Below are 12072 nucleotides of genomic sequence, written 5' to 3' on the forward strand. Positions count from 1 at the left end.
TGGGCAAGAAAGATATGACAGCCATAAAATGCTCGTTGTATCGAGAGGGAGGGAATTAGGGTTTGGAGACAAGAGAGGCAGACAATGTTCAGATGCATTAACATAAATCTTCTGTTAAATATTCAAATTTGGGAGGGCTTGCTTGAAACTTTTGCCATTCACTCGTCTCTGCTTTGGAACCCGAGACCTCTAGTCAAGGCCAAAGTGGGTAAATAAACAGGAGATATTCAGAAGTTTAGCACTGTAATTCCCAGGATAGAGAAGCTTTTCCTGCGAGAAAACCTGCAACTTTTTCATTTCTCTCTTTGCAGCTGAGTGGAATCAATACTCTGGGAGAAAACATTGCTGATAATGGGGGTGTTAGACAAGCTTATAAGGTGAGAAAGATCCATTTTCTCTCTGTCCTCACAGTTGAGATTATTACTGTTGAAACAAATTTATTAAAGTGCCTTGGCGGGGGGAAGCAGTTTTTATGTGGCAAAGACAGAACGACACTTTACTGTAATTCTCTGTCACCGAGTCAGCTTCTAAAACAACGGAAACCTTGTTACCTTTTGTTCAGTATATTACTCACTTTAGGGAAGGGATTCTCTATTCCTAGTGCTCTTTCATTTATTATTGCCCATTATAGCTCTCTCTAGCTCTCTCTCACTATCAGGGCCGGCTCTGGCTTTTTTGCCGCCCAAAGCAAAAAACGCCCGGCCGGCCGGAGCGGCGAAGGGGGGGGGGAGGAGAGAACAAACCAGCCAGCCGGAGCAGCGGGAAACAAACCTGCCCCCGGCCGGAGCAGCAAAGGGGGAAGGGGGAGAACAAACCAGCCGGCCGGAGCAGCAAAGGGGGGCGGGGAATAAACCTGCCCCCGGCCGGAGCGGTGGGCGGGGGGGACAACAAACTGGCCCGCCTGCCGGAGCGGCGAAGGAAAGAAAAAATAAAAACAAACAAAAAATACCTGCGAGGTGGTGGGAGCGTGGGTGCAGGGGGACTCCCGGCCATGCAGACCCCGGGCAGCAGAGTGCGGACCCCGGCTAGCGGGGGGAGGAGGGAGGGAGAAGGGGGGCGGCCAGGTCTTCCTTAAGCGGGGCGCTTGCCACGTGGCCCCTCCCGCTGCGCCGCCTGCTGGGAGGGCTCCGCGCCACTCCGTTCAGCAGGCAGGGAAGGACGCGGGCTGCCCTACCGGGCTTGATGCAGGGCGCTCCCCTCCTCCGCCCCCTACAGGGCGGCGGGAGCAGTAAACCAAAAAGAAAAAACCTTCAGGGGCGGCCAAAGCGGTGAAGCGCAAAACAAACCAAAACCAAAAAAAAAAAAAAAGGATTAGATGGAATGCCACCCTTTGAAATCTGCCGCCCCAAGCACGAGCTTGCTCGGCTGGTGCCTGGAGCCGGCCCTGCTCACTATTACTTGTTGGGCATAAAGAATTTGTAGAATGAAAACACTTAGTGAATCAATGCCACACAAACTTTAACCTGACTGAATGATCATATTGACCTGTTGTCTATGTCTGTTCACCAGCATTCTGTTTATGAATGGCAGGGAAAGGTAATGGTAGTCTTCCAAACTCCACCCACAAAACAGTCTCTGCCCACATGGAACGCCAGTCACAGTGATCCTGCTTGCTTTCAGGGCTTGGTTCCCCCTTACTGAGGTCCAGATACACCCACCAGCTCTGTGGGCTCCTTGTGCTAGGCTACCCCTGGGGGGGGGGGGGCAGATAGGGTTCCAACTCTGACTGAAGCTATTCCGGGAGATTTTTTTTCCCCAACATGACATAATGTCATTTTCTTAAAATATCCTATTAAAATCTCCTGGACTGCTTTCAATAGTCACCAGGAGATTGATGCCGATTCCAGGAGACTCCAGGCCAGTCCTGGAGGGTTGGCAACCCTAGGCCCAGATGCCCTGCTAGGCTCTTCTAGGCTTCTTGGGTTTGGGATGGGAAAATGGCAGTACTTTCCCAGTTCCACTCTTGTGGCACCACAGTGAGCTGTCCATCACAGCAGATAACCTAGATCCTCATAACATGACCTGCCCTCTCCTTTTCCACTTTAATCAGAGTGAAATATTTCACAGTGTTGACACTTAATACATTATCACTCCACACCAGAGCACCCCTGGAACAAATGGGGCAGCTCAGACCTCTCAGAGCTATTGTTTCAGGTTCTGCAAACACAGGAATCACTGCATCAGTTATGCTCAATTCACTAGGGAGTTCCTGGAAAGCTTAGATTCTGGAGAACAAGGCAGCAGCCAGAAAGAGAAGCTGGTATGTCATACTGCTACCTACAAGCTCAATCCAAACCCTGGTTTAGTGGAATATTTAGCATTTAAACAAGACAGCACAAATACACGGGACATTATCCTGTCTCAAGTCAATGGGAGCCAGAGCAAACCTAGCATAGGGAATACTAGCAAGTCAGCAGTACTACCAAGAAGGAACTGAGTCTTCAGAGTTACTGTGATATCACAGATATGGTCTGTATTATGAACATGTGAGAGAGCAAGTTTCACTTGATGACAACAGATTTTTTGCAAGATTTTACAAGAATTTATTTCAGGGAAAATTTTCACCATTTCTGCCAATGAACACTTTTTCTTCTTTTCAAAATAAAAAGAACCTACAAACTAACAAATCAACTTAATTACAGCCTGAAAAATGGCCTGCATTTTCATAAAAGAAGCCATAAGGAAAATTTCCTTTTTCATAAAGAAATGTTGCATTTGTCACCACAAAATCAGTTTTACCCCAGAAGTAGGTATGAATCAGATTCTGATTGCCTACAATGTAAATATGGAGTAAGAGCAGTGAAGTTACTCCACATTCACACCATGTAAGTCAGACCAGATTCTGGTCGAATAGAGCTTATAACTGAAGCATTGTCGTAATTCCTGTGGTAAAAGCCTATGGATTTAATTAAATAACTTGAAATTACTTACATTCATGGAGAAAACAACAGAATAACATTTGTGTATTGTGTGAAATTGGAGAAGATGGTGATTTTTGCTGCAACTGAAACTTGTTACCCCACAGCTCTAACTGTAGTATCATGGAAAGGATCAGGCTAGAAATGTTAGCTGATTAAACAGCAGAATAAAGCCTCTGTTTATACACTAATCATCTTGGAGACAGATTGTGCCCCCTTGAGCCCAGGCACAGAGGGCTCCTTCATGTGCAGAAGCGGCTCAGTCCACTCCCCACTGCTGTCCATGCACCTAGCCAGCAGTGGTCTGAGGGGAAGAGTGGGTGGGTGAGATGAACATCGTCGCCTTATTCTGGTCTCATGCACTGTACTTTAGGAAGACAGCACAGCATCAGGCTGCATTAACTTTTCTACATAGCCCCAGGCTCTGGGGGCCATGGTGGGGTAGTCCCTGTTAGAGTGACTCCGAAGGAACATGCATGAGCCCAAGGTGCTGAGGGTCAGAGCCTCCATGTGACTGGCTCTCTGGGGCCTGCCAGATTTGGAAGTTGGCCCCTCACTCTTTTCTGTGGAAGTTCAATCCCCCTGTCCACAAGGAGATGATATGACCAGGGCTTAAATTCAGCTGGTGCTGTCTGGAGCAGAGCTCCGGTAAACATTTTCAAACCCCCTGGAGTCTTTATAGGATTTTGGGAGAGGGATGTGGGGGAGGACTCCAGGAAATACCCTATAAGAATGTAAGCCCTGGATATGAGGGAATCTCCCAGAAGGTTTTTACCATGGCAGGGGACAATCTAGCCCAGTGGTCGGCAACCTTTCAGAAGTGGTGTGCCGAGTCTTCATTTATTCACTCTAATTTAAGGTTTTGCGTACCAGTAATACATTTTAACATTTTTAGAAGGTCTCTTTCTTTAAGTCTATAATATATATCTAAACTATTGTTGTATGTAAAGTAAATAAGGTTTTTAAAATGTTTAAGAAGCTTCATTTAAAATTAAATTAAAATGCAGAGCCCCCCAGACTGGTGGCCAGGACCCAGGCAGTGTGAGTGCCACTGAAAATCAGCTCGCGTGCCGCCTTCGGTACGCATGCCATAGGTTGCCTACCCCTGATCTAGCCGTAGGTAATTAGTAATGCTGGGAAATGCAGTGCGAGTACATGACAGTTAAATGGGATCTGATAAAATATTAACTAACGTAAAGCTTGCTGAAGTGGGGAGGTTATTGTCTAGAGGTATTGCCTACAGTCTCTACTGTTATTGTCATACAAGCACAATTCTTCTCCTGTACATTATCTTTTCTATAAAAAGGTGCATGACATCTGGATGCCGAGGGCATGACATATTACCAGCTATCACATCTTTCCTACTGAGACAATGATATCGCTGTGTTTCCTTTTCTATCAGTAATTGCATTCCTTGGGCCTAATCCTCCCCTCACTTACCCCAGTATAAATCAGGAGTAACTGCCTGAACTCGGTGGAACTACACCACTGTAAAACTGATCTGAGAGGAGAATCAGGCCCTGGTCAATCAGGCCATTGCATTTCTTTCCTATGCTGGCCCCTCTTTTTCTGCACATGGGTGGTATTCAGCCATAGAGGATACCTACTGTCGTATGTCAAATTATCCATGTTCCTTCTCATTATAGTGCCATTTTGATAAGGGAAATAGGAAACCATAACATTTCTGCTCCATTCGTTTTGCAGGCCTATGAAAACTTTGTAAAAAAAAATGGAAAAGAAAAACTGCTTCCCGGGCTTGACATGAACCATAAGCAGCTGTTCTTCCTGAACTTTGCACAGGTATTGTATCCTCCTTGACTGAAGGTTTGAAAATCATTTTGAGTTACAATTTCACCGTAAGCTGGAACAGCAGTCTGACATTTCTCATTCTAACAAGAGCTGGCAGGATTGTTAAATTGAGCAGTGGCCATAGCAAAGCAGACAGGATGTTAATCCTAGCCACACACTTGAATTCATGCAGGAGTAAGTCTGCTAGGCACAATCTGCTAGGCTCAAATGCCTGTGAAAGTGCACTACAGTATGTGGGGTTTTATAGAATCCACATTTTTTCACTGTGGTCCAATTTGAAATGTGTTTTCCAGCATTAAATGTTTCGTAATAAAACTAAAGCAGCACTTCTCCTGAAAAATCTTATTCACAACAGATCACTTTCTTTCTGATATGTTTCTAGATATGGTGTGGAACGTACCGTCCAGAATATGCTGTCAACTCCATTAAAACTGATACGCATAGCCCAGGCAAATTCAGGTCAGTGTTTATAATCATCATCCTCGACTGTAAGGTAGCTTTTCATTGTAGATATCAAAGCACTCTACAAAGCAGGGCAAGTATCATTATCCTCATTTTATGGGTGTGACACAAAGAAGTGACATGACTATCTCAAGGTCAGACAGCAGGTCAGTGACAGAGCCGGGAATAGATTGCAAACTTCCAGGCCCGTGTCCTTTCCATGTTGCCTCCTATGATCATGTTCATTTAAGTTAGAGCTAGCCTCTGCTAAGGTTCTCCCCAAGATGTCCAAAAGACAGACAGGGAAGTGACTTAAGGGGCTGCGTGGCCTGAAGGCTAGGATTGAAATCCTGGCTCTGCTGAAGTCAATGGCAAAACTCCCACTGACTTCATCGGGGCAGGGATTTCACTTTGTATGTCTCTCTTGACAGCTCTAAGAGGAGAGGGCTCAGCCAGGGAAAGATGAAGAAATCAAATGGTCTCTCCACAAATAGGGATAATGGAAGGGAGGAGGATGGGCCTTTCTCTATGGTGGGAGCTCGTCGCCTAAAGATATGCGGGCATCACACCAAATCAGAAGCAGGAGCACCCTCCAGAACTCCAGGGGTGTTTTTGTTTTGTTTTTTATTGTCTGGATTGGGTCTTTTCCTTCACTGGTATTGCACAGACAGTGTGACTGTATCCCTAGACCGACATTATTATTATTTAATTATACTGAGGCAGTGTCTAGGCCACAAACAGGACTGGGGCAGCATTGTACTGGGCACTGTACAAACTCAAGGGAAACAAGGTCCCTGTTCCCTCCCTATCCCTAACAAGAGGGAAGAAAAAAAGTCTGGTAACAGAGATTCTCCACCCCTTGAGCAACAACAGACCCACACACTGTGGCGTGATGGAGAGTGGAGTCATAGGTGGTCATGCCTAGTGGTAGGAGTCCAAATGCCAGACCCAAGGGACAAGATAGGGTGGGAGCCAGGAATCAGAGCCGAGGGTCAGAACTGCATTACCAGGAGTCAGGGAAGGCAGCAGTAGGGCTGGCTCAGAGGCAAGAGCAAAGCTGGGACAGGACTGGGTGCAGGGCGGGGTCTAGGCTGGAGCAGTGGCGGAGAAGAGCTTGGAGAGAGACAAGCACAGGGAAGCAGAGACTCTGTGGACATGTGCATTGAGCAACCAGCAACCTACTGCTCCTGCTGAGCTTAAGAACCGGCCTGCTAGCTTCCTCAGCCAGTCAGGCAGGGCGGTCCGTCAGCCAGCCTAGCTGACTTGTTAGGCTCTCAGGAGTACTGAGCAGGTGCAGCTGCAGGGCCTTCCTCCTGACAAGCCGACCAATTTTGGAGAAAGCTGACTCCGTGTGTGAGGGGGTGTCAGGAGGAAGGCCCTGCAGCTGCACTTGCTCAGTACTCCTGACAGTCTAAAGAGTCAGCTAGGCTGCCTGACTTCCTTTTCCCCTGCAGGGGCTGCTCCCAGGGCAGGTCAGACCCACCTCTGGGATCTCCCCCAGCTGCAGGAATCTCCACGGCTCCAGCTGTGTCCTCCCCACTCAGAGAGGCTGCTGCTCCAGATGTCACCCCTCCTCCCCCGCACGGAAAGGCTGCAGCTCCAGCTGTCACCCTCCCCCACACAGAGGCTGCAGCTCCAGCTGTCAGCCCCCCCCTCGGGTAGGAGACTGCTGAGAAAACCACAGAGATGGTAACCCACGCTCCCATACCCTGCTACCCTCACTTCTGTGCTGCTGCTGACGGTGGCTTTGGAGCTGGGAGCCCAGTCAGCAGCCTTCTTCTCTGACTGCCCAGCTCTGAAGGCAGCACCCCTGCCAGCACCAGGGCAGAAGTGAGGGTGGCAATCCCACGACCCCCCTACAATAGTCTTGCAACCCTCCCACCTTTGGACTGGGGCCCCCATGGTTACCACACCTTGAAATTTCAGATGTAAACATCTGAAAACGTGAAATTGACTCATTTTAAAAAACCCTGGTCATGAAACTGACTAAAATGGACTCTGAATTTGGTAGGGCCCTACTTATGAGGCTGAGGTGCCGAGAAGCTGCAGACAGTGTGGGGTGATTAGGACCCTTACATTTTAACCTAAACCAGCACAACATTCAGTTTGAGCAACATAAAAACACTGTGTTTGTTCTTATAAATCTGATTGGCTAAGTCTCATCAGAGTGGTAGATGCCACAATAACTGTGCTAGCCACAAAAATCATTGTGAACCCTACAGCACTTGCACTCCCGCTGATCACATTATCTTCTGCTACAGTTCATCACATCACTTCCAAAGGGCTTTCTTTCTTAACCCCCTCTCTTTACCAGAGAATTATTGCTTATCCCACATATTCAAATATTTGGTGAAAGCAGTGACTATTCCTACGGTTGTCATTAAACTGGCATTTTGGTGTGGGCATTTCTGTGTAATCTGCAAACCTCTCCCCAAGGCAATTATATTAAAAACTCCTGCAATTCGCTGAATCTAGGCACAATGTTAATGTGGGTCTGCGGCAGTTCTTTATAGCTTTGCCTCATATTTGTGTTATTAATTTGTACAGTTCATTAGTTCTTGTAAATTAATCGGCTTGATGTCTTTATGCATTTATATTTGGATGCACTTTGCTTCAGTGTCATATGTTAAGTCTCACTACTATTTTTATATCTATATAGGTGGCTACAAACAAAACATGTGCCTAATCCAGCAAACCTTTACTCACACAAGTCATTTTACATGAGAAATCTCATTCATATTACTGTAATGATTTGCAGGATCAGGCCCAACATAAAGCTCTAAAATATAAAGCATCTTTGTACATATTAGAATCGTATCTAAAACTACAATACATTTAATTTAAATATATAAAACTACCAGTATATTAATGACTTTGTATCAAAAAGTCATATGGACTCAAAATGTATAGGTTTATTTTATGCCTATTGCATTTGCTGGAGCTGATTTATTTCTCTGTCAAGGTGGGATGGGCAGTTTTTTATGTTGCTTTGTTATTTGCATTATATGTTTTTAATGTATGGATTGGGTGATTTGAGCACTGGATGAGGAATAACAGAAGCTTGTAGAAACCTGAAGTTGTTGATCAGATTACATTTGTTACAATTTCAATAAATGTAGCAATAGAATACAATATCTAACCACAATAAAACAAATGTGAAAGGAAGCCTTAGATTTAGGTGTCACTAAAGGAGGAAAAAGAAATGAAGTAATTTTTCAGATAATTTGCATTTGATTGTTATTCCATGTTAAAACAAATCAGATATAATAACAGATACAAGTCAAATCCTGCTCATGTGACTCACCTTATTGGTACTAGTGACATAACTAAAGCAAGCAGGATTTGTTCTCCACTGCCAATAGATCAAAAATAATGACAGCTGTAAGTCAGATTTTATTACACACAGAATATTTTTGGCTATGTTTTTGGCAAAATCCCACTTCAGTGGCTCCAGCCCTGGGATTGGTCAAGGCTTTGCTGGATCATTTACTAGAAAGCCATCTTTGTTTTCTTTTATCTCTTCTATTTGGTCCCCTGTGCTGCTGATGGCTCCTGACAATACTTACCAAATATTCCCCTTTTGATTTTACAGGGCCGATCCAGTAATTTGTAACAAATGTAATCTGATAAACTGCTTCACCTCTATTACTGCTCACAATTTCCACAGACAGGTCTTGATTATATTGAATCTAATTGTTACTGAAATTATTCAGAAAATGATTTCTGCAAATAATTCTTGCTTCACAATCAATTCAGTGCCACTATTTGATATTTGACATTAAATACTGGAGTTGTTTTGGCTAGATGTATAGGTCACAAGGTATATTTCTGCCATGGGAGGGGTGTAATTCTTAGAATCAGGTTTCACAATACAAATCTGAAAATTGCTTTTTACTAGTATTTCCCAAAATTCACTTAAAATCTACTGTTTATGTCAACATTTCTTCCAGGAAACTTGTTCACTAGAATATCTGTGGACAGTGACCAGAAAAAGGGGTGTGACTATAGTCAAATACAATGAATACTAACAAAAAACTTCTTCAATATTCCTCCAGCTCTAGGTTTTACCTACTTTTTACAGAGGACTTAAAGCACAAGTGAAGCTGTCTGAAAATTTTTCACCAAAACTAATGAAAGGCCATTACCCTGTTCCTATGATGTCAATGAGAGTTTGACTCCAACAGACATCAATGGAAATAATATCAGGCCTGTGTTTCTACGGGTCATCTTCTTTTGTATGTGATAGGGAATGTGCAAACTGGAAAAATAAAAATTTAGTTGGGCCACTACAATTTTAGAGGAGAAAGGGGGATAACCTGAAAAAGCTTAGAATTATGGATATTTCTTGAAATATTTTGAGATGCAGAAAATAACAGTTAGCTTTTATTTTAAATTGGGTCTTAAAGAGAATCAGTGGTGCCAACTTCTTTTTGTTTTTGTTTTAAAGGGTCATAGGATCATTGCAGAACTCTGCAGAGTTTACCGAGGCCTTTTCATGCACCACGACAGAGTACATGGACCCTGCAAAAAAGTGCCGTGTTTGGTGACAGAGCTATAAACCAGGCAGCCCAAGGACAAACTTCCTAAACAAACAGAAATTTGGAACTTACTGGGAGAAGGAAATGTGCTACAAAAGTCGTTTGTTAGTGGACAAAAAAAAAAAAAACCAATATCTGTGAGATCAGAGATTCAAAACAATCAATTCTTCAAATTAAGGTTTATAGCCAAGGCAACAAATATAATATATAAGCTGCTTTTTTATGACCAAACCTTGCAAAATATAAATCACTTAATTGTGTACCTATTGCTTCACTTTTAAACAACATTGTTATTATAGTTTAATTCTGTTTCCCATTTGGTCTACAGATTTTTTTATTCTCACTGGGGAACACTTAATCATCTACTCCTTTGAGAATGTATGCTAATATTTCTGATCAGATGGCGGAAGAAGATATTAAGTAACACATTATCTTGGACATCAAAATATAATGAGACAACAGTTCCTATAAAAAATGTCAGACTCTGTGCCCTCTTCTGTCATGATAAATGTGTTCTACCAAATGTTTGTTTTCATTTTTACTTGAAATGATTTATATTAGAAAAGTCCAAAAACCTGTTGTAATTCACTTAAATAATTTCTCAGTAATTATTCCAATGCTTAAAGGCTGAATTCACTATTTACTTAGTTTTATTTACTACTTTCCAGCCAAAATGAAAATGTAGTTAATTTATTAATTTTTGAGTTTATAATCAGTAATGTTGTGATCAAAGACCCCTTCACAGTTTTCTAAGAGTTTTCTTGCTTTCTCTAAACTTGGTCTTTTTAAAAGATTTGTAGTAATATATAAATCATAGTTTTTATATTTAATTCTGAGCTACACTTATGACTTGAAGTTATTGTTATATATTTTATCAGTGGCGGCATATAATTGAGAAATTTTAGTTACACATAGTATGATATAATAAGACAAAGCCTATAAAACAGATCTCTAAAGGGATGCACACAAAAAACAACTTTTGAGACTCACTTTTTCAATTTTTAGGGCCTGATCCAGTAAATACTTTGACTTTGTTGATGTGAGTAGTCCATTTGAAGTCAATGAGACTGGTTATGTCATTAGAGTTATACAAGTGTTTGCAAGATTGGACCCTTAATCGGTACTGGCAAAAGGTTTTAAATACACTATGATATATATGAAATGCCCTCATGCAGGTTGCCAAGGAACTTACTGCTTCTTGTATTGAAGCCAGTTAAGACTTCCAAAAATAAACACCAGATACCTCCAATGACTTCTATAATGGGTATACTGTATTTAAAAAACTATGTTCATTTTAGCTTTCTGAGTTTGTCGTCTGAGGAAAACCTTTTGATAATAAATTGAAATTATGAGCCAACTGCTCATTGTTGTCTACAATGACTACAGTGTATGTGTGTTTTCTGTAGGAGATGTGCAATAACAAAGATGTGTCGTCTGCAGTAGAGGTACAGAAATTCCAAACTCCCGGGGTGCCTGTTATGATTAACAGGAGAACTCAAATTATTTGGTGATAGTTTAAAAAAAGAAATGGACAATTTGGAACCTAGGGAAATTACACCAAAATGGACTATGTTAGTCTTTGTCTCATGTGCGTTCATCACAGCAGGCTGGCAAACAAAATACATCGAAACATAGAGCACCAAGTCCTCTTCCTGCACCCTGCCCAAGTAGTCAGGCTTAGTGTAGGAGAAAAGGAAAAAATACTCTGTGGATGATACTGCAGCTCACCAGCCACTGCATTGCCACTCTACAAAGGACAAGAGCAGTGGCTCTGCGTAGTGGCAGCCCCCAGGCCATCTGCCAGCTCTGTGCTGCCAAAGCCATTGTACGGAGATCCTGACAGAGCCACACACAACTTGGCTCTGCAATGTATTCCCAGTGTAGACCCCTGAGCTGGCTTTCCAAATTCTACCCCCCACCTTGCACAAGACAACTCTAATCCCACTCCATCTGGGTCCCCCTGTGGCCACAGCAAAGGGGATAGCAATGTGTGACCTAGGAAGCCCTTCAGTGCCAACTGGCAGAGGGCACACCATAATATAACTCATATCAGGCCTGGCACTCTCCTTGCTCCAACTCGCTATTGTCATAATCTGTACCTAAAAGGTGCCCTGGAAGATATTATATGTAAACTAGTGACATGTTGATCATTAATATTAGTGTGTGGTGTATGTACAGCTGATATACAAATAATTATAAATACGTGCTGGAAATATTTTCTTAAAATGTGTTTGGCAAACAGGGTTTAAGACATCCCCACCTTAAACAAAGGTATGTGGTTCTGCCTGCTTGAATGTGTTTCCAATGTAAATTGAGGAAAGAGAGACAACGAAATTACATTTACATGCAAAGTAGACAAAGTCCTC

At 43.0% G+C, this 12072-nt stretch overlaps 1 protein-coding gene across 1 annotated transcript in view; it reads left to right on the plus strand.

Moving 5' to 3' along the window:
- Window positions 1-9715, plus strand: part of MME (membrane metalloendopeptidase) — a 59302-nt gene extending 49587 nt beyond the window's left edge. The window contains exons 19-22 of the mRNA XM_065410933.1: window positions 312-377; window positions 4623-4718; window positions 5110-5186; window positions 9616-9715. Coding sequence (XP_065267005.1) covers window positions 312-377; window positions 4623-4718; window positions 5110-5186; window positions 9616-9715 — 339 coding nt within the window. The remainder of the gene's footprint in view (window positions 1-311; window positions 378-4622; window positions 4719-5109; window positions 5187-9615) is intronic.
- Window positions 9716-12072: the final 2357 nt, after the last annotated feature.

The sequence above is a fragment of the Emys orbicularis genome, chromosome 9 (assembly GCF_028017835.1).
Source record: "Emys orbicularis isolate rEmyOrb1 chromosome 9, rEmyOrb1.hap1, whole genome shotgun sequence".
NCBI lineage: Eukaryota > Metazoa > Chordata > Testudines > Emydidae > Emys > Emys orbicularis.